The sequence below is a fragment of the Panthera onca genome, chromosome A2 (assembly GCF_046562875.1).
Source record: "Panthera onca isolate mPanOnc1 chromosome A2, mPanOnc1 haplotype 2, whole genome shotgun sequence".
Classification (NCBI taxonomy): domain Eukaryota; kingdom Metazoa; phylum Chordata; class Mammalia; order Carnivora; family Felidae; genus Panthera; species Panthera onca.
In genome coordinates, this window is record NC_138340.1 from 63665252 (window position 1) to 63689679 (window position 24428).

Genomic DNA, 24428 nt, shown 5'->3' on the forward strand with positions numbered 1-24428 from the left:
TGCCCCAGCCCCAATCTGGTGTGTTCTTCCTGCAGCCACTGAAAGCCAAGGAGCTACCTCCCTTCCCCCCTCGGGTCTGCCTGAGAGGGAAGGGACAAGGGGGAGGGGAGGCTGCTGGCCCCAACATGTTCCTTCCGTCACCTGACACCCTGTGTTTTCTCCTCGGGGGACAATAAACCCAGTAATTTCAGGGTTCTTCATTTGGAGACTTAGGTCTTTAAAATTCTTTTTTTAAAGTTTATTTATTTTGAGAGAATGAGATTCAGAGTGAGGTAGGGGCAGAGGAAGAGAAGGAGAAAGAGAGAGAGAATCCCAAGCAGGCTTTGCACTGTCAGCACAGAAGCCGGGGCGGGGCTCGACCTCACGAACCATGAGACCATGACCTGAGCCAAAATCAAGCGTCGGACGCTCAACTGACTGTGCCATCTGGGCGCCCCGGGTCTTTTAAATTTAGAGCAGCCTCAGGTTCTTACCGCTTGCTCTAAGCCTGGTGTCAGCTCGGTGCCGAACGTGCTATTTGCCCTCTGACTGCCGTGCTGGCCCGTCATTTCATGTTGTGTGTGTGGGGAAAAAAGCCATCACAGGGCAGTGTGGATCCAACCCAAGCTTGGCCTTATCAAATTTAGAAACGCACTGAAGTTGAAGTCCCTATCCCCTTGTGCAGAAGGAGACTGAGGGACTGCATGTGAGAAAGGGGCCCCGTCGCCCAAAGTCGGGAATTGGAGTTCAGTTGTGGCAGACGCCAAAACCCTCCACCCGTGCTTCTGACTGGTACTGTCTCTCCGGTGTCTGGGGACGCATCACACCAACGGCCCTGGTTTCCAAGCTGCACCGATGGTGCGTGGTTCTGCGGTGGACTGAACAAAGGCCCTGAGCATGTCTGCATCCTAATCCCCGGAATCCCTGGACCTGTGGTTGTCCGCTGCACAGATTTTATGATGGGAAGGCTATCCTGGATTATCGGTGTGGAGCCGTGTGCTGAGTAGTGTGCTCGTCAGAAGGACATGTGAAGGTCAGACAGATGGAAGGAGAGGCCTTGGTGGAGGCAGGGATTGGGGTGATGCGCTTTGAACACAGAGCATGGGGCTGTGAGCATGTAGGCGGCCACTAGAAGCTGAAAAAGGCAAGGGGTTCATTCTCCCGTGGGGTCCGTGGAAGGAACCAGCCCCGGGTTATCAGATGATAAGCCGCTGTTGTTTTCCATCCACGTTTGTGGTCATCTGTTCCAACAGAGATCGGGAATGAACAGACGCTCCTGTGAAACGGTAGACTCTTACCGTATGCACCATGTGGCCTGCCAAGGGGCAGATCTGCCCAGACTCCTACGTCTGGAGAGGACTAGCCAGTGACTCTCTTGTTCCTTACCACGTAGGGTCTCCCCACGGTTTTATCTTCTGCTTCTTAAAACTGTTACTTTTGGGAAAATGAAAACAAAACGAAACCACAGCACAGTTTACATTTTGGTCCAACTTTGGACACTGTCCCTGCGCTGATGTCATCTGTTGGTAGGACAATGCCGTCATTGTCTTGCGGAGTCGGTCGCCTTCATGCATTTCCCCAGCGTCTCAGCTGAAGGCACCTTGCACTGCCCATCTCTGGGACACAGTCCATCAAATGGACACTTTAAATGCGGGTCAAGTTGGGGGTCTGAGACTACTTGGCGGTGGGGTGCACGTAGCCCCGCGGTCTGAGGGATTGATGGCACAATCAGTGTTGAGGTGACCCCGGGCTGCCGTAAGTGCTCAGACCCTGCAGCCCTTCTAAATGAAGAAAACCTCAGTCCTCAGATGAAGAATCTGCAAACTGTTGAACATACTGTTCTTTGTGAACAGAGAGCAGAAATGCCATAGGCTTTCAATCCATACTTCTGCTAAATTATAAATTGTTTCTGCACTGGATAGCGTCCTTGAGATTTCTACCTTCTCCCCCTAGTTTTATTGACATACAACATCGTATTAGTTTAGGGTGTACGCCATGATGATTTGATGTATGTATGTGTGATGCTGATGGCTGTTGGAAGTTACCATGCGTCATGTCATATAGTTATTTTTCTTTCTTTAATGTTTATTGTTGATTTTGAGAGAGAGAGTGGGCAGGGGAGGGGCAGAGAGAGAGGGAGATAGAGAATCCCAAGCAGGCTCCACACTGTCAGCATGAAGTCCGATGTGGGGCTCGATCTCAATGAACCCTGAGATCATGACCTGAACCGGAATCAAGAGTCAGACGCTTAACCAACGGAGCCACCCAGGGGACCCTCACATGGTTATTTTTCTCACGGAAAGAACTTCTATAATCTACTCTCTTTGCAACTTTCAGATAGAAAGCCCAGTCTCCTTAACTGGAGTGGTAATGTTACAGATCACATCCCCAGGACTTACTTATCTTTTAAGTGGAAGTTTGTATCTTTTGACTCCTTGTGACCGTTTTGCACCCCCCCCCCCCCGCCCACTCTCCCCTGGCAACCACCAATCTGTTTTTTTTTTTTAATGTTCTATGTGTGAGTGAGATCATAGGGTTTTTGCCTTTCTCTGTCCAACTTATCTCACTTAGCATAATGTCCCCAGTGTTGTGGCAAAAGGCAGGATTTCCTTCCTTTTTGTGGCTGAGTCATACTTCATTGCGTGTATATATCCCACACCGTCTTTATCCCCCCTTCATCTACGGCTGTTTCCATGTCTCAGCTCCCGTATGTGATGCTACGGTGACCACGAGAAGCAGGTGTCTTTTCAACGTAGTGTTTTCTTTTTCTTTCGGATAAACTACCCAGAGGTGGGATTGCTGGGTCATAGGGTAGTTCTATCTTTAACCTTTTGAGGACCCTCCATGCTGCTGTCCACAGTGGCCGCACCCGTTTGCATTCGCACTGGCTCTGCGCGAGGGATTCCCTTCTTCCACATCCTTACCAGCACCTGTCACTCCTTGTCATTTGGATTCTAGCCGACAGGTGTGAGGTGACACCACATCGTGGTTTTGATTTGCATTTCCCTGGTGCCGAGCGATGCAGAGCATCTCCTCACGCGCCTCTTGGCTGTCCGCGTGTCTTCTCTGCAGGAAAGTCTGTTCAGGGCCTCTGTCCGTGTTTTTGTTGCACCGCTGGTATTTTTGCTGTTGAGCGGAATGTCCTCATCTGTTTCGCTCCTGTTCCGGTCACGCGATGACCTCAGGTGAAGGTTGGTAAGAGTAGTTTGACCCGTCTTCGTCTGATTTCCCTTTGCCTTGGGAAGCCCGAGCTCGTTCCCGTGAAATTCTGAACTCGTGAGACAGAAAACCACTTTCCGGGGCCTGTCCTTTGGAAGAGGCCACTGTGCGTCTGTGTGGTTCGCATGCAGTGGCCCGTGGCCTGGTCTCGTTGTGAGGATGGAGAAGGCGCCGTCGGAGCGGGAAGAGGTGCCCGTGGCGGCCTTCCGCAGACGCCCGGGGGCTGCGCTCTCCCTAGACTTCGGGAAGCATCACCGGATGTGAGACGCCTCGTCTCTGCTCAGACGCCTTCCCACGAGGCGGCCCGTGGTTTGTGCTCTGTCTCGTGAAGGGATGTTTCCGTGTGTGGAACGGACTCTCCCAGGCTTGTGTGTAATGAGACTTCGTGGTCGCGTGCTGCGTCCTTGTCCTTGACCGCCTGAGACCCGGCGTAGGCTTCCCTATTCCGCTCCTTTAGGAAAACGTGTCAAGTTCGGCCTCCAGCTACAAATACTGACGGAAGGTTGTGTTAGGGATTGTGTGTGTCAGATAATAAAGCAAGGGTTGCAGACCACGGTGTGGCACTTCCATCGCCCACATCCATGGGGCAGGGGTTCCCCGCCTGGGTCACGTTCCGTCCCGGGTGCCGTGTTTCCCTGAGACCCTCGACCAGGGTGGCTGCAGGACCACAGGCTCACGGCTTCCATTTGGCACCGGACTTGCAGCCCAGAATAACCAGAATGGCAGCCGCCATCGGGAACTCAGACTTTTGAAAACGTCAATCACCGTCATACTGCTGTTCAAAAATTTGACCTTTATTTGGGCCTTTCTCCTCACTGGGCTACCTTGGTGTTTTTCTTGCTGCCAGGTGTCCCCGGGCGGTGTGGCTGCAGTCAGGGCATGCCGACACCAGGTGGCGCTCATAGCATCCTTCTGTCTTGGCCTTGCCTTTCCCTTTCCGCAGGGGAGGCTGGAGAATCCCCTCGGTGTCCCCGGTACTTAGTGTTGTGCTGTAATCGACAGCATCCCCCAGTGACCCCTGAGAGCACGGACAGCAAGACCTCTGCCCTTATTGTCTCTTTTCCTCCCACACATACTTGTGCACACACACGTGCACAAGTGCACACACACATACACACACACACACACTGTCTTGTTATGAAAAGGGGAAGGGAGGGGAAATTTAAAAAGATGGAGATTATTACCAAGGTGTTATCAAGATATGCTTTATATAATTTACAATTACTTTTGATCATTGAATGAAAATTCCACTTAGAATAAGATACAGAGGAAAGTTTCTTCTCAATGAATAATTCTTGACTTGTACCGCTTCTACTGTTTTTTTTTTTTTTAAGAATTCCTTTTTTAAGGGGCGCCTGGGTGGCTCAGTCGGTTAAACATCCAACTTCGGCTCAGGTCATGATCTCATGGTTCGTGGGTTCGAGCCCTGTGTCCCACTCTGTGCTGATGGCTCAGAGCCTGGATCCTGCTTCGGATTCTGTGTCTCCCTCTCTCTCTGTATCTCTGCCCCTTCCCTTGCTTGTGCTCTGTCTCTCTTTCTCTCTCAAAAATAAATACACATTAAAGAAATTTTTTTTAAAAAGAATTCCCTTTTTAAAAAATATCTATTTATTTTATTCCTTTTTTAAAATTTTATTTAAATGTTTATTTATTTTTGAGACACAGAGACAGAGCATGAACAGGGGAGGGGCAGAGAGAGAGGGAGACCCAGAATCCGAAGCAGGCTCTAGGCTCCAAGCTGTCAGCACAGAGCCCGACAGGGGGTTTGAACCCAAAAACAGATCGTGACCTGAGCCGAAGTTGGATGCTTCACTGACTGAGCCACCCAGGCACCCCATAAAAATATTTATTTATTTTTGAGAGAAAGAGATAAAGGAGGGGAGGGGCAGAGAGAGAGGGAGAGAGAATCCCAAGGAGGCTCCAGGCTGTCAACACAGAACCCGATGTGGGGCTTGATCCCATGACACTGGGATCACAACCTGAACCGAAATCACGAGTTGGACACTCAACCGACCAAGACACCCAGGTGCCCCTATTTCTACTCTTTTTAATTTCGTTCTCTATAAATGCCCTGGGTGAATGTGTATCTTTCTGAATGCGCTGGGTGAAGGCTTAACTCGTCAGTCCTAGGTGCGTTCCTCATTAGTGGGGCTAACAGTACTGGTCTCACTGGGTTGGGCTGAGAATGAATTGAAGTGACACCTCAGGGACATGCCACATGGTACTTCTCGTCCTCCCCCTGCTTGGCCTCTCCTAGGACCAGACGTGGGAGCTTCCGTTGGGCATTTTCCTTCCGCCATGCAGCAATGCGTTCACTGCTTGCAACCCCTCTGTTACACGTCTTATTGTTACCGTTTATCGTGAGGGGAAAGGAAGAGTGGCAAACAGTTTCCCGAAGTGACGCACTGGCACAGCATTGTTACTAATTGTTAGTTACTATTATTCCTGGTGGTGGTGATGCAGGTGATACTCGAGGGGTCGTGAGGTTTGCTTCTTTTCCTCGGGGTCTTCCTGGAATCCACAAGGGGTTACCTTACAATTCAGAGTCCCCGCGTAGGATCCAGTGAAACCTCGTGGCCCTTCACCGGGGTGGGACTTGGATTCTTTCAGCGGGATTCTGTGTCAAACTAATGAGCCACACGCAGAGAAATGATGCGTCTCTGCCCTCCCACAGGCTTCTTGCTTTCTTCTCTTCTCTGGTGCCCTCTCCCCGTCTTCCCTGCGGGCTGGAGGGTCCCCCAAACACCCAGAGATAGTCAGTACCTTTGTACTTACTCCCCTAAATAAGCAATCAGAGGTTGCACTGTTTACGGAAACGCCAAGTGCGGTTCGCGCAAATGACTGGAAGCCGTCATCCACCGAATTTCAGCTGCTCGTCAGTGCCGCCCCTGCTCCCGAGACCATGCGGCCGACACGGTGGGCCCTGGGTCCCATGCCCGCTGGCCTGACGTGTTGTGGGGAGCGTCGTCCTCAAGCCCTGAGCCCCAGCCCTTCCCGCGGTGGTGGTGGCACAGGGCGTTCACGCACGAGCCAGCCGCCGGTCCCACGCACCTGCCGATGTATGTTAGGGACACCCCCTCACCTCTCCGTGGAACCTGCCAGACCTCCAGGTGCCTCTAGGGCTCGGGCGGCTTCTCACCTCTCGTGCTGGTTTGGGACCCAGTCGTTGGATCTGAGCTCACTGAAACTGGATTTTGCTTCCAGCATGAACTGAATAGAGACCTCAAGCCGTTACTTAAACACGCTGCTCCCGGGGACGTGGCACTCCTGTGGAAACGCCACGTCCAGTGGGGGCTCTTACCAGTGTGTCTCACCCATGCCAAATAAGCTGTGTCACGAGTTTCTCCATTCAGTCTCTGAACTTTTTTTTTAAATTTATTTATTTATTTTGAGAGAGAGAGAGAGAGAGAGAGAGAGAGAGAGAGAGAGACAAATGGGGGAGGAGCAGAGAGCGAGGGTGAGAGAGAATCCTAAGCAGGGTTCGTGTTGTCAGCTCAGAGCCTGATGTGGGGCTTGAACCCACAAACTGTGAGACTCTGACCTGAGCCGAGATCAAGAGTCAGATGCTTAACCGACTGAGCCCCCCAAGCGCCCCCATCTCTGAACTTCTAAGACTCTGGTGTAGCCAGTCACAACTCCCCGTTGCTTTGGACACTGTATCGTGGGCGCCTCCTTTGCCCTGCCTGCTTCTTGCTTGGATTGACCCCACCATGCCCGTAAATGCCCTGAGGTCCACGGTCAGGTTTCCCTCGCCTTGTATCCCCGGAGCAGCCTTACAACCAGCTTGCGGAGAACTGGGCGGCCTTACCGCCAGGCCAGTGATGGGAAAAGCTCATGAGATAACGGCGTGTGGTGTCTGTTGTCATAATGACCTTGCTGGGGGACTGAGGCTAAAGGCCAGGAGTGCGTTGTGAAAATGGGTAGGAGATAATAAGAAGGTCTTTTTTAATTTTCATAAAGGTGTTCCTGACGCTGCTGCAAGGTTCCAAAAAGCAATCGGACGCTGCTCTGGGAGCCGGCGTTGAGCCGTGGGACCACGGGCCTCCAGAGCACTGTAAGTACCCGGCACGTCTCTGCATTTCTGCTGAGGGGATGACGTCTGCATCCTTCACCCAGAGCCGCTCGGCGCAAAGCTGGGACATGAAGGGACTGAAGGCAGCCGGGGCGGTAACTGGGGACACAGGTCACGGCCCAGGAAGCAAGGCTGAAGGTCTCGTCCTGACTGGTATAAAGTGAGCGCGTGCTTGGCGAGCAGCTTTATCTTTCCTTCAGATCAGGACTTACCGTAGAAGAGGTTTCTTCTTGTGTAAAATCAGGGTAAGGAGGACCGTCATCCGTCATCCGGTGTCCTCTGCGTCACACACAACGCGACTCAGCCTGCGTTCTCTGTGTGCCTGTGACGCGCGGGCTCCGTGCCAGGAGCATCCAGATGGGAGCTCTGCCTTCCCGGGGCTTCTGTCCCTGCGAGACCTCAGTGTGGACCTAGGTGCCAAGTGCTGACATCTGCTCGCTCGGGCATGGGGGCCGGGGCAGACGCCAGGTGTGGTTTCCAGGGTGTGGCTGTCGCTGCCTATTTAGGAACAATGGCACACTGTGAGTGCTGAGCTGGGCCCTGGAGGTGGGCGGGCTGGTGGGTGGACAGGGGGACAAAGTGCCAGCTGCCCCCTTCCTGCAGATCTGGTGTAACCAGCCTCAAAAAACCTGTTTCAGGGATGCATGGGGGGCTCAGTGGCATAAGCGTCTGACTCTTGATTTCAGCTCAGGTCATGATGTCACAGTTTGTGAGTTGGAGCCCGGCATCAGGCTCTGTACTGACAGCACAGAGCCTGCTTGGGATTCTCTCTCTCTCTCTCTCTCTTTCTCTCTCTTTCTGCTCCTCCCCTGCTCTCTTGCGTGCTCTCTCTCTCTCAAAATAAATATGTATTTTTAATGACCTGTTTTAGGCATTGTAATTGGTTTCCAGTGGTTTCTCATAGTGGTTTTAATTTGCTTGTCCCTAATGATTCAGTGGGTTGGGCGTATCTGACGTAAGCAGTTGTTCCGAGGTATAATTCACATACTACACCATTCGCCCACTTAACATGTACTGTTCGGCAGTTCTTAGTGTATTCGGAGTTGGGCATCCCTCCCCACTGTCGGCTGTGGGACAATTTCCTTTATCCTGAAAAGAAAATGTGCCTCGACTTAGCTGTTCCTTCCCGTTGCCCTGGGAACTTGTTACCTGCCGTCTGTTTCTGTACATGTGCTTATTCTGGGCATTTCATACAAATGTTATCATGTAATATGTGGTCTTTTTTGACTGCCTTTTTCTTTTTTTTTAAGTTCATTTATTTTGGAAGAGAGAGTGTAAGAGAGCAAGCAGGAGAGGGGCAGAGAGAGAAGGAGAGAGAGAGAGACAGAGAGAGAGAGAATCCCGAGCAGGCTCTGCACTGTCAGATCAGAACCTGATGCAAGGCTCGAACTCACGAACCGTGACATCACGACCAGAGCTGAAATCAAGAATCAGACGCTTAAGTGACTGACGTTCCCCAGGCGCCCCTTGACTGTCATCCATGTGGCAATGGGTGTCAATGCTTCATTTTCTTTGATGGTCGGATGCCCTTCTTCTGTATGGATACACCACGTTTTGTCCATTAGCTGTTGGTCATTTGGATTGCTTCCGGTGTTTGGCTCTTAAGAATACGCCGTCACAAACATTTGTGTGCAAGGTTTTTACGGGCATGTATTTTCTCCTGGGCACATGCCTGGGAGTGGAATTGCTGGATTGCACATTTAGCCGTATGACGGACTGACCGTCAAGCTGTTACCTAAAGGCACGCTGTTGACGTTCCCCCAAGCAGGACAGGGGGATCCAGTTTCTCCCACTTGCCCATTGGCCACTTGTGACTGCCCATGGTGTGGACCCCAGACATCTCGGGGGGCTGGCGGGGGCGCTTGCTCGTGGTGGTTTTGATTTGCATTCTCCTGACGGCCGACTACATGGAGTCTCTCTTTGTCAGCTTATCGGTGTTTGCACATCATTTTGGAGAAATGTCTGTTCAGATCTTTTGCCCATTTAAAAAATTGGGCTAATTTTATTTCTGGAGTTGTAAGTCTTTTATTGCGGAATTGTGAGAAGTGGGATGTTAACCCTGGGGTTTTCATGGATGCCTTTTATGCAGTCGTGGAAATTTCTATTTCTGGTTTGATGAGAGGTTTTCATCATGAACGGGTGGGGGGATATTGCCAAGTGCTTTTTCTGCATCTACTGAGATGATCATGTGTATTTTTTGCCCTTTATTTATTGATGTGATATATTACACGAATTGAGTTTTAGGTGTTAAAGCAGCATTTCATTGACCAACTCCAATAAATTCCACTTGGTTTCATGATATATAATTCTTTAATAGATTGCTGGGTTTGATTTGTTAGTATTTTGTTGGGGCTTTTGAGTCTATAATAGTCTGCAGTTCTGTTTTGTTTTTCTCTTGATGTCTTTGTCTGGTGTTGCCATTGTGGTATTTATTACTCACCTTACAGCATGAGTTGGGAAGTACTTCCTCCTCCTGTATTTTTTTGGAAGTATTTGTGAAGAATTCATTCTTTAATACATGTCTGGTCGAATTCACCAGTGAAGCCATCTGGGTCTGAATTTTCTTTGCAGGTAGTTTTTAAAGAAACTAATATTTTGGTTTCTTTACTTGTTATACGTCTATTCATATTATTTATCTCTTCCTGAGTCAGTTTCGATGTTTTGTGTCTTCCTAGGCACACGTCTGTTTCATGTGAGTTACCTGATTTATTGGCGAATAGCTGTCCATAACATCCATCTATGATCCCTTTTATTTAGGTGGGGTTGGTAGTAACCAGAATCTTGCATTTCTGAGTCTAAAAATTTACACTTCCTTTTTTTTGGGGGGGGGGTTAATTTAGCTAACGTGTTGTCAATTTTGTTAATCTCACAGAAACAGCTTTTATTTTCAGTGATACTCTGTTCATTCTCCATTTCCATTTCATGAATTTCAGCTCTGATTTTTATTATTTCCTTCGACTTGCATTAGATGTGGTTTGCTCTTTTTCTCCTGATTTGAGATCTTTCTTCTTTTACACTCACATTTACAGCTGTGAATGCCCCTTTGCATGCTGCTTCCGTGGGTCCCCCAATCTGCGGATCTTGTACCTTCACTTTAATTTATCTACCAGTATTTACAAACTTTTCCTTTGATTTCTTCTTTGGCACACTGGTTATTTAAGATTATGCTTTAAAAAATGTTTTGTTTGTTTATTTTTGACAGAGAGAGATAAAGACAGGGCGGTAGTGGGGGAGGGACAGAGAGAGAGAGAGGGAGACACAGAATCCGAAGCAGGCTCCAGGCTCCGAGCTGTCAGCACAGAGCCCGACGCAGGGCTTGAACCCACAAGTTGTGAGATCATGACCTGAGCCAAAGTCGGACGCTTAACTACCTGAGCCCCCCAGGCGCCTCTACTATTATTTTAAAAATATTTAAGTGATTGCTACGCCCAGCGTGGGGCTTGAACTCACGACCCCGCCATCAAGAGTCTCAAGCTCTTTCTTCCAACTGAGCCAGCCAGGTGGCTCCAAGATTATGTTTTCAAATTTCCACATATTTGTGAGTTTCCCAGATTTCTTTTTGTTACTACAGTCCCATATCGTTCTACTCTGACCAGAGGAAAATGTTTTGTATGATTTTACAACTTTTTAACTTACTAAGGCTCGTTTATGGGCTGAAATATGGTCCACCCTCAGAGTGCTCCTTGTGCCTGTGAAAGGAGTATGTATCTGTCGTGACGGTGGTATGTTCCGTAGATGCCCTTCTGTCTGCCTTGTCTACACAGCTGTTCAAGTGTGTGATATCCTCCTTGATGTTCTGGTAGCTCATTCTATCCAGTAGTGAAATTGGACTGTTGTTGTTTCCAGCTCGTTGCCCGATTGTCTCTTCCTCCCACGGCTTCTGTCAGCTTTTGTGTCACGTGTGTTAGCCTCTTTAGTTGCATAAATCATACTTTTTGTCTCATCCCGAACCTTTCGTCCGTGTTGACATCGTATCTGACGAGCTACTTTCTCGGGAACTTTGTGGAACTTCCTTGGATTCCAGTAGTATTCCTCATCAGACCCAATCCAGATCTTTTTGTGAGATAATTTCTTCTCTATTTTTGGTTCTGCAGAGATGGTGAGGGGCAGAGGGAACGGCACCACGAAGCTCCCTCGGAGCCCTCTGGTTTGGTTGAGTCGGTCTCTGAGACACAGTCTTAATTCTTACTTTTTATTTTTATTTTTTTCACCTAAAAAGTTTATTAGCAGAGGAGAACACCAAATGATTGATGAATGTGGTGAACTGTAATATTCATTCATTCATTCATTCCCTGGGGTAGAATAGGCTTCATACAAGCTTTACCATTTTCACGGGTGCTGTTCTGTGGCGTCCAGTACATTTATGTTATTTTGCAGCCGTGACCGCCGTCTCCAGAGCTCTCTCGCCTTCTCCAACCGAAACCGTACACAGTAAGCCCTGACTCCCCCCTTCCCCGCCCCTGGCAGACAGCTTTCCCCTTTTCATCTGTATGAAGCTCACTGTTCTCGAGACCTCACGTAAGAGGAAGCCTACACTGTTTGCTCTCTGGCGATTGGCTTATGTCATTTAGCAGAATGGCTTTAAGGTTCACCCACCATGAAGCATGTGTTAGAATTTGCCAGATGTAAAAGTCAGGGCATGTGGGAGGGGCTGCAGAGTTCCCAGGCCTCTCCAGGTGCCAGTCTCCCCGAATGCCAAGTGCTCACCCACATGGGGGCTCTCTGAACCCCATCCTTTTGGGGTTTTATGGCGGCTTCATTACACCGGCATGACTGATTAAATCATTGGCCGCTGGCCAGTGAGGGGTCAAGGGGAGGTTGGAAGGTCCAACCCTATAGTTATGTGGTGGGTTCCCCAGGCTCTTAGAGTGAGTTCCAAAAGTCACCTCATTAAGGTCATTGACATAACTGCAGACACCCTTGTTGCTGTCACCACTTAGGAAAATCCAGAGGTCTGCAAGAAATGGACAAAGAGCAGATACACATTTCTTAGTATAAATCACATCTTATTTATTTAAATTTTTTTTTAATGTTCATTTAATTTTGAGAGAGAGAGAGAAAGAATGTGTGTGTGTGTGTGTGTGTGTGTGTGTGTGTGAACATGGGAGGGACAGAGAGAGAGACACACACAGAATCCCAAGCAGGCTCCGAGCTGTCACCACAGAGCCCGACGGAGGACTCAAACCCACGAACTGTGAGATCGTGACCTGAGCCGAAGTCGGACGCGTAAGCAGCTGAGCCCCCCAGGGTCCCCTCATTATAAAGCACAGTATCGCAAGACCACCAACTCTTAACAGGGCTGTCTTAGAAGCCTATTGAGCTTGTTGGCAGAATTCAGCTCTGTGTGGGTTTAGGACCAACGTCCACCTGGGGGTTGGCTGGCTGTTGGTTGGGTGTGCTCTCAGCTCCTAAGGAGTCATCTGGAATCTTAGCCACATGGTCCCCTCCCAACAGGACATGTTTCTGCTTCAAAGTGAGTACAAGAATCTCTTGTTTTGATTCACTGAAAGGCGACTGATCAGTGACCAGATCTTCCAAAGCTCTTCACTTTTTCTGTACGTGTAATCCGAGGGTGGGGGGTGACAGACCCACACTCGGGGGATTGGAACCTTCTGTGAAGTAGGGGTGATTGGGGGGCCATTGTAGACCTCTCCCTGCCAAACGACTAGTACCATATGCTAAATTGAATTCCCCTTCGGGTTTATTAGCCATTGAAATTTCCTCTCTTACAACACGGTTGTTGTTTCCTTCCCTCATGAATGATGTAGTTTTGAAGGATAGTGTCTTAAGTTTGCTTTAGTAACATCAACTGCTTGTATTTTTATCACAAATGGCATATTTCTTGATCACACGATTAGATGAGTTTTTATATGGTGTCACCACCACCCAGGTCCAGATAGAGCATTCCCAGCACCTTGCTGGGCCCTCTGCCCTCTCCAAGTCAGACCCCCTCCCCAAAAGGTGATGCCCTCACCTTACAGTAATTGTGCTTGTTGTTGGACTTCATGTAAATGGGGTCATCGTGTGTGCACAGGAGTCTGTTTTTTCTCCGTATTTTGCCACTTCGATCCATTTATGTTATTGCTTGTGTCATTTCTATGTAGTAATATTCTGCATATATCGTAATTTGTCTCTCTTTTACTGTGTATATACAAATTTTATTTTAACTGGGCAGACACATTATTTTCTCTTTTCATTATTAGCATTTTACCTAAAGGCTTCATTTCTGAGCATTCTCGTATTTTAAGGTACATTAGCTAATGACTTTTTTATGTAAGGGCAAATTCAAAGAAAATATGATTATGTTCTCATAAACATTTTGTCATCCTTGAGAACTTAGGATAATTTACATTGAAAGGTATTGCCCGCATACATCCTCTTTGTGACGGTGATGCATCTGTTTTGAAAAAAATGGTAATTTCATGTTCTGAATTTGGGGGACATTATGAAAATCCATGCAAATATGTTAGAAATAAAATGTGCAAAAAAAATGAAAAACTACTGTTATGTGAAAAGGAGCGGTATGTTAAATTTTAAAAAGAACCCCGAGGAAAGAAACATTATGTTTTCTATTACCTTTGTAAAATATGATATAAAAAGGCAGTGTTACTTATCATCCAAATTACAAATTATGGAACTGGAAAAAATGTCATTAAAATATCTATTTAAGTATTTCATTACTTAAAACAAAACGTGAGATCAAGACACATGACCACAAATTTGGTATGACATTTCCTGAATTTCCCAGTTTTATTGTGTTCTGCGAATCCTCCCACAAAGCTCCACAGGAAGCCTCTCCGTCAGTGAAATTTATATTACTTAGCAGATATAACTTTACCAAAGGGCTGGATCAGGATTTTGGAGACGGTGTGAAACCGTCTTCTGGGTAAAGCGCTCACTCACTTTTCAGGGACGGGAGCGTGATCCACACTCGAGAAAGGGAATTTCTGGAATAATCACTTACCGAAACCTTTCCCTTTCTGTTGGTGCCCTCAGGAATTACATTTTTGTTCCGATTCCTGACTCTGGCCGCCCCTGCCCGGGGGCACCCCTTCCCTCCACGCTTGCCGTGTATCTTCAGAAAGTCTTCTAAGGGGCTCGCTCTCAAATAACTCACCTATTGCTCCTCTGATAGATGGATGAAGGCAACATAAAATATAAAATACAGATATTTTAAGCATTGGGAGCCTAGTCATGCCAGAGAAATGAGTTACAGAGACCGTGCCCAGAGGGCACATCTGTCCCTGCCATGTAAGGTGTGCAAATTACTTCTTCTTGGAGCCCCGACACCATCGACCGGACACGATGAGAGGCGTCCTCTGTGCATTTTCTTACCCAGTCCTCCTGGACATTTTGCAAATAGGCTTTCCTGCAGCCATTATTCTCATGTAGAAATTGAGCCGTGGAGATTTGCCTGAACCCTGGTGGGTCCAGCGCGAAACTCCCACCCAGGCACAATGCCAGGTGCTGGAGTCTCTTTGGATCAAAGAAAATACATTCTTTGGATCCTTCCCTTTTCTGCAAAGGCTTTTCCAAGCCCCCAGAGTACTGTGTGTCACAGTGTTTGAAGGATGCGTGGGTGACTGGATTCACTCCTTGACTCCCCGGGAGAGGTGGTGATCTAGCATCATCACAGTGACCTGCAGATTTTGTAGAACACAGATTCCTGGGCCTCACCCCCTGATTTCCCGATTCAGGGGTTCCTGGGTGGGGCCCGAGAACTTGCATTTCTCAACAGTGACCCGGTGGTACCGTGGGTCCAGGCAGCACCCCTGGAGCTCCGCCGCTTCGGGGTGATAGCTGTAGGAGGATTCTGTCTAGAACCACAAATTCTCAGTCTGTTCTCTTTGTGCTGATTCCCAGCAGCGCACTGGTGTTCTGGAATGAATTGTGTCCCTGTCCCTCTGCCCCCCCATTTGTATGTTGAGCCCCCAGGACCTGAGCATGTGACTATATTTGCAGATACAGGATCTTTGAAAAAGGAATTAGGGTAACCGTGAGGGGTACAAGTGGGTCCTTACCCAGTCTGACCAGTGTCCTTGTGAGAAGGGGGGGGGATTGGGCAAAGATGGCAGTGCCCGCACAGAGGAGACCCCGGGGAGACCTGGAGAAAGGGGTCGTCTGCCAGCCAAGGGAGAGGCCTCAGAGGACACCAACCCTGCGGTCACCTGGTCACCTTGATCTTGGGCTTCCAGCCTCCTGACTGTGAGCCGTGAATGTCTGTGGCTTAAACCACCTGGGCTTGGTGTTTTGAAATGGCAGCTAGACCGTCCCGCACAACAGCACGTGCCGCTGCTGGACACACACAGTGGAGGGGTTTGGCTGGTAGACTTTGAGCCCCTGTGACCAGGCCTGGTGTGGCTCGGATCAGGAGTCCCCTCCTCTGACCACCTCTCAGCTCCCCTGGGCAGCTAGCGGCCCTTCCTCTGTATCCCTCAGTGCCTTCTGGAGCCCCTCGTACAGGGTGACAGGCTGCTTTCCCATCACCTACACGACGGTGTCCGTTTTCTCCCAGGGGATGTTTGCAGGTTCCCAGTGGCCTCTGTCAGCGCTGCCCCCCACCCCAGCCTGGTCTGCTGCTGTCCTGCTCTCAGGGAGGCCTCCCACCCAGCACACCCCATCCCTGCTGCTACAGGACCCCAGGCCCCTCTTCCAGGCCATAGCACAGGCAATAATTCTTTCTTTATCTGCGTCTTCAATCCCTGCCCCCCAAATCTCCTGGATCTTCCCCTGGAGGGTTGCCACATGCTCGTGGTTCTTCCTCTGGGGAAAAGAAGCAGCAGCAGAGAAGCCCCACGTTCAGTGCAGCGGGTCCATACTGATTCGTCCTGCGTCACTGAAACTCTCTGTACATTGAAAAACGACTCCTGTATCCACCCCTCCAGCCCCTGGCGACCACCACTCTGTGCTGCTTGTAAGAATCCATTTTATTTAAAAAAAATTTTTAAACACTCTCTTTAGTGTTTATTTATTTTTGAGAGAGAGAGAGACAGAGTGTGAGCAGGGGAGGGGTAGAGAGAGAAGGAGACACAGAATCTGAAGCAGGCTCCAGGCTCTGAGCTGTCAGCACAGAGCTCGATGTGGGGCTTGAACTCATGAACCATGAAGTCATGACCTGAGCTGAAGTTGGATGCCCAACCGACTGAGCCACCCAGGCGCCCCTTTTAATGTTTATTTATTTTGAGAGAGAGGGAAAGAGAGAATCCCAAGCAGACTCCACACTGTCAGCGCTGAGCCTGATGTGGGGCTTGAACTCATGAATCATGAGATCATGACATGACCACTCATCAAGCCTGAGCCCTCCCCCAGGCGCCCCAGGAATTTGGGGATTTTAGATTCCTCAGATAAATGGAATCAAGCAGTATTTGTCCTGCGATGATGGGTTTATTTCACTCATCACAATGTCCACTAGGCTCAAATATGCGGTAGCAGGTGTCAAATTGCCATTTATTTAGGGCTGAGTAATGCTGCTCTATAGTTACTCCATCCCTGTCTCTCTCTCTCTCTCTCTCTCTCTCTCTCTGTCTCTCCCTCTGTCTCTCTCTCTGTCTCTCTGTCTCTCTCTCTCTCACACACACACACACACACACACACACACACACACACACGTGCGCACATGCTCATTCTCTTTCTTTATTCATCTGTTGATGGACTTTGGGCCGGTGTGAGGAGTGTGGGGTGCCTGGTGTATCATATCATTGCATGGGATCTCTCCAAGGTCCTGATTTCAGGGTTTGGGGGGGTAGTTCTGTTTTTGAGATTTTTGAGGAGCCTCCATACTGTCCTCCACAGCGACTGCACCAGTTTGCATTGCCACCAGCAGAGCATGGAGGGCGCTGGTTTCCCCCGTCCCCAAAAAAGCTTCTGCACAGCAAAGGGATTGGTAGAATGAAAAGGAAATCCGCCGCTGGAAAGAAAGTGTTTGCACCCCACGGATCCGATCAGGGATTGATAGCCACAAGATGTAGAGAACTCCTGTAACTCCTATAACTCGATAGCAAAAAGACAAGAGACCCAATTAAAAAATGGGCAAAGCAGGAATGCCTGGGGGGCTCTGTCGGTTGAGCGTCCAGCTCTTGATTTTGGCTCAGGTCGTGGTCTTAAAGTTCATGGGATCGAGCCCCACACTGGGCTCTGTGCTGACAGCATGGGGCCTGATTAGGATTCTCTCTCCTCCTCTCTCTTTGCCCCTCCCCTGTTCACTCTCTCTGTCTCTCAAAATAAATAAACATTTTTTAAAAAATGGGCAAAGCATTGGAACAGACATTTTTCCATAGATGGACAGCAGGTGCATGAAAGATGCTCACTGTCACTTGTCGTCAGAGGACTTGGGATCAAAACCACAGTGAGACATCACCGCATCCCTGTTAGGATGGCGTTCTTCAAAAAAAAAAAAAAAAAAAAAAAAGGGAAAAAAAACTTGGATGGTTATTGAAATGGCAGATTCTTAGGCCAACTTCCATAAATTTTAGTGCCGAGACTGAGACATTTACAGGTTTTAACAAACACCCCAATTTCCTTTGATTCAGGTGGGCTATGGCCATCTGTGAGAAACACCAGCCAGGTTAGAGTCTCATCAAGGCCAAAGTTCAGGTGAAAAGTCATGTCACATATTCAGCTGGTACAGAGTGAATCTGGGCAACAGGTGTTTTCTCCTTGTAAGGCTTTGGCAATGGCTTTCTTGTCTCCTCCCTCCCTTCCTTTCTCCCTTCCCTCCTCCCTCCCATCCTTCCCTCCCTCCCTCCTCCCTCCCTTCTCCTTTCCTTCCTCCCTCCCTTCCCTGGTCTTTTCCTCCTCCCTCCTTCATCCCTCCCTTTTTTCTCCCCTCCTTCCTCCTCCCTCCCTTCCTCCTCCCTCCCTTCCCTCCTTCACTTCCTTCCCCGTCCCTCCTCCCTCCCTCCTCCTTTCCTCCCTCCCTCCCTTCCTTCTGTCCTCCTTTCCTCCTCCCTCCTTGATCCATCCCTTCTTTCTTCCCTCCTCTCTCCTTCCTCCCTTCCCTCCTTCTTCACTTCCTTCCCTGTCCTTCCTCCTTTCATCCCTCCCTCCTCCCTTCCTTCCCCCCTCTCTTCCCACCTCCCTCCTCCCTCCCTCCTTCCTTACTTCCCTACTGAAGCCTTACCCCCCTGCCCCATGTGAGGTCTGAGGTTGCAGTGAAATTCTCAGCTCTGTCAGTCCCACTTTACCTAAAATCTTCTCCCTTTCCTCCCACCATTTAATCCTCTGTATTTCATTCCTAATTGCTACTTCTTGTGATGATGGAAAGCAATTTGGCAGTGATTAATCTGAAGGGTGTGCAGCCTTTCCTTTGCTTTTGGAGACAATCCTGTTTGAACAGCCTCTCCTGCACGGGGAGCCTGTAATTCTCGGCCTCTTCAAAGAGCTGTTCCAAATTCTGCATGTGTCTTGCAGGCCGAGCGGCGGTGTTCAGCCCCTAGCGCCGTCTTCTCTGCTTTGTCCACACTTCCTCCAGCTTCAAACACCGCCTCCCCGGCCAGCCAGGTGGGGGGGACCGTGCCCGCCGCCAATTACACATGCCAGGGAAGGTTTGTTGGCGGCGTTAGCGAGATGAGCGGAGAGCTCCCGGCAGGGGCTCTGCATGAGGCAGTGTGCCAGAGAGAAGGCCGAATTGAGATAGACATGGGCCAATAAACGCTGGCGGCAGGTGTCAGGGAGCAGCCGCTTCTGTCGGGGCCGCGAGGGGCCGGTGGAGCTTGTGAAGCCCAGCCCCTCTCGGTCAGAGCTGCCCAAGGAAACCCCAAGCTGGTGAAGAGTAGCGGCTCCCACCGCGGACCCTGACCTGGAATCGGCCCTTCTTGTGACACGTTTGACAAAGGAGGGGCCTCGCTCATCTTAAGTGTGCCCCTTGCTACCAAGATAATGGTGGAAAACTGGGGAAATGGAGGCAGAGTGGCTCTGGGCAACCTTTAGGAACACGTCCATTGTAGGGTCAAGGGTTGAGAGTGTCATTTTGTGTATTTATTTAAAAGAATTAAAAAAATGTTTTTAATGTTTATTTACTTTTGAGAGAGAGAGAGAGAGAGAGAGAGAGAGACAGAGAATGAGCCGGGGAGAGGCAGAGAGAGGGAGACACAGAATCTGAAGCAGGCTCTAGGCTCCGAGCTGTCACCACATAGCTGGATGCGGGACTCGAACTCATGAACCATGAGATCATGACCTGAGCCGAAGTCAGACGTTCAACCGACTGAGCAACCCAGGTGCCCTAAAAAAATTTAAAAAACAATTTTTTAAAATATTTATTTATTATTGAGAGACAGAGAGACACAGAGAATGAGCAGGGGAGGGGTAGAGAGAGGGGGAGACACAGAATCCGAAGCAGGCTCCAGGCTCCCAGCTGTCGGCACAGAGCCCGACGCAGGGCTCGAACCCACGAACCGCGAGATCATGACCTGAGCCGAAGTCAGACGCTTAACTAACTGAGCCACCCAGGCACCGCTCCCCCCAAATTTTTTTAAATGTTTTATTTATTTTTTGAGAGAGAGAGAAATAGAGAAAGAGCGCAAGCAAGGGAGGGGCAGAGAGAGGGAGACATAGAATCTGAAGCAGGCTCCAGGCTCTGAGCTGTCAGCACAGAGCCCGACGCGGGGCTTGAACCCACAAGCCCTGAGATCATGACCTGAGCCGAAGTCAGTTGCCTAACCGACTGAGCCACCCAGGTGCCCCCATCTTTCTTGCTTACGCTCTGAGGGAGAACCACACGGAGGTGGACGTGCCATCAGTGGCCTAGAGATGGCTGGTGAATGGGGCCCGGGGGCGCACTTGGCGAGGCTGAGCGTGGGAAAGGGCAGGAAGGGATTAGAGGGAGTGGTGGTGTGGCTTCTGGGCAGGGAAAGTGGGACCGGGGAGGGGGGAGGGAAGTCACAGCCAGGTGACCAGTGGGTGAGGGCACCGAAGACAACATTTGGTCACATCCGTCCGCTCCTCATTCATCAGATGGCTCTGAACGCCTTCTGAGTGCCAGAGAGCGTTCTCAGATCTGAGCTTTGCCAGGAGAACTGAGCTCGGCCCCCTTGCAGTGGCCACACACGACAAGGACGGAACAGTGGGGGTGGTGAGCACAGGGCCACAGTGCAAGAGAAGATTCGGCAATGGGGAGCTTTCTTCTCTGGCTGCATCCATAGACCCTCACTATGTGCCACACGCCAGCTCGAGGGCCCCCCTTGCATGTCGTTGCTCACTGTTCACAAAGGAGCCCTTCGAGCCAACCTTCAGCGGAGCCCAGACACCCGCCTGCTGTCCACCCTGCCTCCCACTGTGATGGGAGCGGAGCCGGAGAGCAGGGCCGAGGCTGGAAGGAGGACCGGGTGCGGCAGAGAGGAGCCCTCGTTCCGTTGCCTGACAGCCCAGGAGAGCTTTGGAGGGAGCGCGGGTTTTCAACCCCAGGTTGGGGCCATTCAGGGGCTGCAGGAAGACCTGAGTTTGGTGCGTTGGAAAGAAAAAACCCAAACCCCTCGTTTAAGTGACCTGCCCACAGAGCATAAGTTCCCTGAACATTGTCACTGTCTCCTCAAGGCATGTTGAATCCCGTCCAAGGAGTTGGGGCCATCTCTATTCCAGAAAAAAGATGTGGCTGGGCGTGACGCCCAGCCCTCTTCCAGAGTGAAATCCTGCCTTGATGCTTTTCATCGTTTGGCTGTGAATCACTGTGCTTTTTAAAGGATCGAAAAAGCGGGGCGCTGGGGGGCTCAGTCGGTTGAGCGTCCGACTCTTGATTGTGGCTCAAGTCAGGATCCTGGGGCCGTGAGATCGAGCCCGGAGTTGGGCTCTGCACTGAACGTGGAGCCTGCTGGGGATTCTCTCTCTCTGCCCCTCCCCACTCACATGCCTGTGCACACACTAAAAGAAAATAAGAGAAAGTAACAGAAAAAGTGATCCCTAGCCTGTTTAGCAATTGGGAAAACTTTGGAGGTGAACAGAAAATTCTTCTTCTACCTAGATTTTTCTTCTTTTTTTAATGTAAAAATCCCGTATGAAGGTGCCAGTTTGGTTCAGTCCGTGGCCTGTGCGACTGACCCTTGATCTCTGGGTCATGAGTTCGAGCCCCAAGGTGAGTGTAGAACTTACTTAACAACAACAAAAAAGAGCCTTAAAAAAATCAAAATCATGTATGAAAAGGAGCAATGTGGTTGTTGTGAGAAACGAGCAGATAAAGCATTTTGAAGGTCGAGTGATACATTGCTGTGAGATTATTATCAATAAAACAGTTTAGATAAATATAGCCTCTCCTTCTTAGCTTTTAAAACAATTAATCATAATTAATAATGTTCTTTCCGAAAGAATATTTAACCAAGATTGCAGTAACACAGTTTGGTTTTGAAGGTTGTATATTTTTTGTGTCACCATGTTTAATATTTAAGAAATAATCCTATTTTGGATTTTTGTCATATCATTAAACATACAACCATCACAAAACATCTTCCTTTATTCTTCTTTTTCGTTTCGTTCTTTTTTCTGTTTCCTCCTTTCCTCTTCGCACCCACCCCCCCCGCCAACCCTTCTCCTACCTCTCTTAACAAGAGGACGTTCGATGTGTGGCTGGTTTTCTTCTGCAAATGGTATGAATGAGGCAAATCATGAGTTGTGCGAAAGCCGTACAACATCAGCTTGTGCCAGCACGAAGGACGGAGCCATGGCCCGTCCAAGCCTTTTGTGTTATAGGTAAGAAGCCAAGAGACCACGGCCAGTCTGAGGTGTGGGAGGTCTTCGTGCGAGGCAGGGCTGGGACCCCCGGACGCTGGTGTTGGTGGTGGTCTCCCACAGACATTTCCAGTGTTGACACCCATCTACCTGTTTACAGGCGTTCCTTGTTTCACTGCAAGTCGCGTTATTGTGGTCTGCAAATCCTGCTTTTATTTTTTAAATGTTTTATTTATTTTGAGAATGCAAGTGGGGGAGGGGTGCAGAGAGAGAGAGAGAGGGAGAGAGAGAATCCCAAGAACACTCAGTGCTGTCATCACAGAGCCCGATGCAGGGCTTTGAACTCATGAGCCGAGAGATCGTGAGCAGAGCCGAAGTCGGACACTCAGCCGACTGAGCCACCTGGGTGCCCCTGTAGATTTATAAATGAACTACACACTCATACCTGCTAATTGACCCATTTTTTGTTTGGGGTATTCATTTTTTAAAAGTGGACTTGAAGGCATTACATTTGTGATGGTTTATTTTAAAAGCTTCAAGAACATTCGGATGTATTCAGCAACGTGGAGATCGTATTCTGGAGTGCATGCTGCGTCCTTGATATTTTAAGGTATTCACTGAAGCCACCTGACCCCCTCCCCCCAAAAAAAAATCTCTGGACATTTTTTTCTAAGTAATTTGAGGGTCAGTGTAAAATGAGAGTGCCTAGTTATGGATGCCACTGGATTCTTTGAATAGAATTACACTCGTAAGTCAAATAAGACAATTCATAACAATTTGGTCCAGCATTTTAATTTTGTCTGTTAAATTATTCATGTGAATACTTCTATGAGTTTAGCCATGAATATTTGATTGGTGGTTGATTCATGACCATAAACTATCTTAGCCCTTTATTTCCCCCATTTATGTTCAGTTAACGCATGGGAAGGGGGGGAGGATTTATTTTTCTTAATAATGAGAAACACCTTTCCCCACAGGCTTATCCCGCTGTCTGATGAACATTTACAGTGGCTGGCGGTCAAACTGTACCTGTTCTGCTAGTTTCATAAGTGTGGTAATAAGAATCCTCGTTACCTAGAGGGAGAATATAAATCTCTGTTTCACAGCTGAGGGAAGTGACATGCAGTGGGGCTGGGAATTTCCAGAAGTCACCCAACACGTTGGCGGCTGAGACTGGATTCTAATCCAGTGCTTCCTCTCCCACTCGCGCCCCCCCCCCACCCCCTCCCCCCCACCCAGTGGCTGTTGTGATTGATCCTCTCTGAGCAAAGCCAGTGGGCAGATAAAGGGCCATTCTCTAACCGTGTTCTTCCTCCATCAGCAGGTGTATTTACTAAGTAGACTCCAACACCCAGAAAGCCACGTTCTGTTTCCATTTTCTGTGCACCTGGCTGCATAGACAGAAACTGCCCTGATGTAAATAGGTGTTTGCAGCCATTGGCTGCTATAGACGTATTTGAGTAGGTGCATAGTTTGGTAGGCAGCTGAGTGTGGGCTAGATGCGACTGTCATAAGATGCCACTTGGAGGCTACTTCGGGGGCACCTGGGTGGCTCATTCCGTTAATCGTCCACTCTTGATATCAGCTCATGTCATGATCTGACGGTTTGTGAGTTCGAGCCCCGAGTCAGGCTCTGTGCTGACAGTGCGGAACCTGCTCAGGATTCTCTCTCCCTCTCTCTCTCTGCTCTTATCCCACTTTCTCTTTCTCAAAATAAATAAATAAACATTAAAAATATTTTAAAAACTAGGGGACAAAAGGCTACTTTGTGAGGTGTGGCTTTTGGTAGACAATGATGGTGTCATTGATTTTGGCGGGGTCACAAGCCATCACACTTACCAGTGACCTTTCAGTTCCTCTTGATTCTAAACAGAGTGAGGCTTGCTTCTGTGTGAGAGAAAAGGCTCCTTAGCCAAAGGTTAGTGAGGAAATCAAATGGCTCTCTCAGGGATCATTTTGGAAATCTGGGGCGGCCAGCAACCCAGAACATCTCAATGACGTTAGCTTAACTTAGATTCACATAGTTCTCCTGCTAGATCTGCATACAGAGTGCCCCAGGTGGAAGTATCCAGCATTACACTCTGACAGAATGATCAGGATATACAAATATTTTTATATTTATACTTCTAGTCATATATGAGAAAGGATCAAACTGCATTCAATAATACGCCTTTTCTAACACGAAGATCACTTTGACTTCATAACTGCTCTGCGAGAGTTATATATGAATCACCATTGACCAATGCATTTTATAACCCAGCTGATCATGAGAATCTCTTAGGATGTTCTATCTATCTATCTATCTATCTATCTATCAGAGAGAGCATGTGCATGAGTGGGGGAGGGGCAGAGAGAGGGAGAGAGAGAGACTTTTAAGCTGGCTCCATGGTCAGTGTGGAGCCCAACACGGGGCTTGATCCCAGGACCCTGGGATCATGCCCTGAGCCAAGATCAAGAGTCGGATACTCAGCCGACTGAGCTACCGAGGTGCCCGCTGGGAAGT

The 24428-nt window shown here is 49.1% G+C and overlaps 1 protein-coding gene across 1 annotated transcript in view; it reads left to right on the forward strand.

Annotated features, from left to right (window-relative positions):
- Positions 1–24428, forward strand: part of LOC132679001 (ATP-binding cassette sub-family A member 13) — a 301866-nt gene that overhangs the window by 119399 nt on the left and 158039 nt on the right. The window contains exon 26 of the mRNA XM_060632081.3: positions 7159–7252. Coding sequence (XP_060488064.3) covers positions 7159–7252 — 94 coding nt within the window. The remainder of the gene's footprint in view (positions 1–7158; positions 7253–24428) is intronic.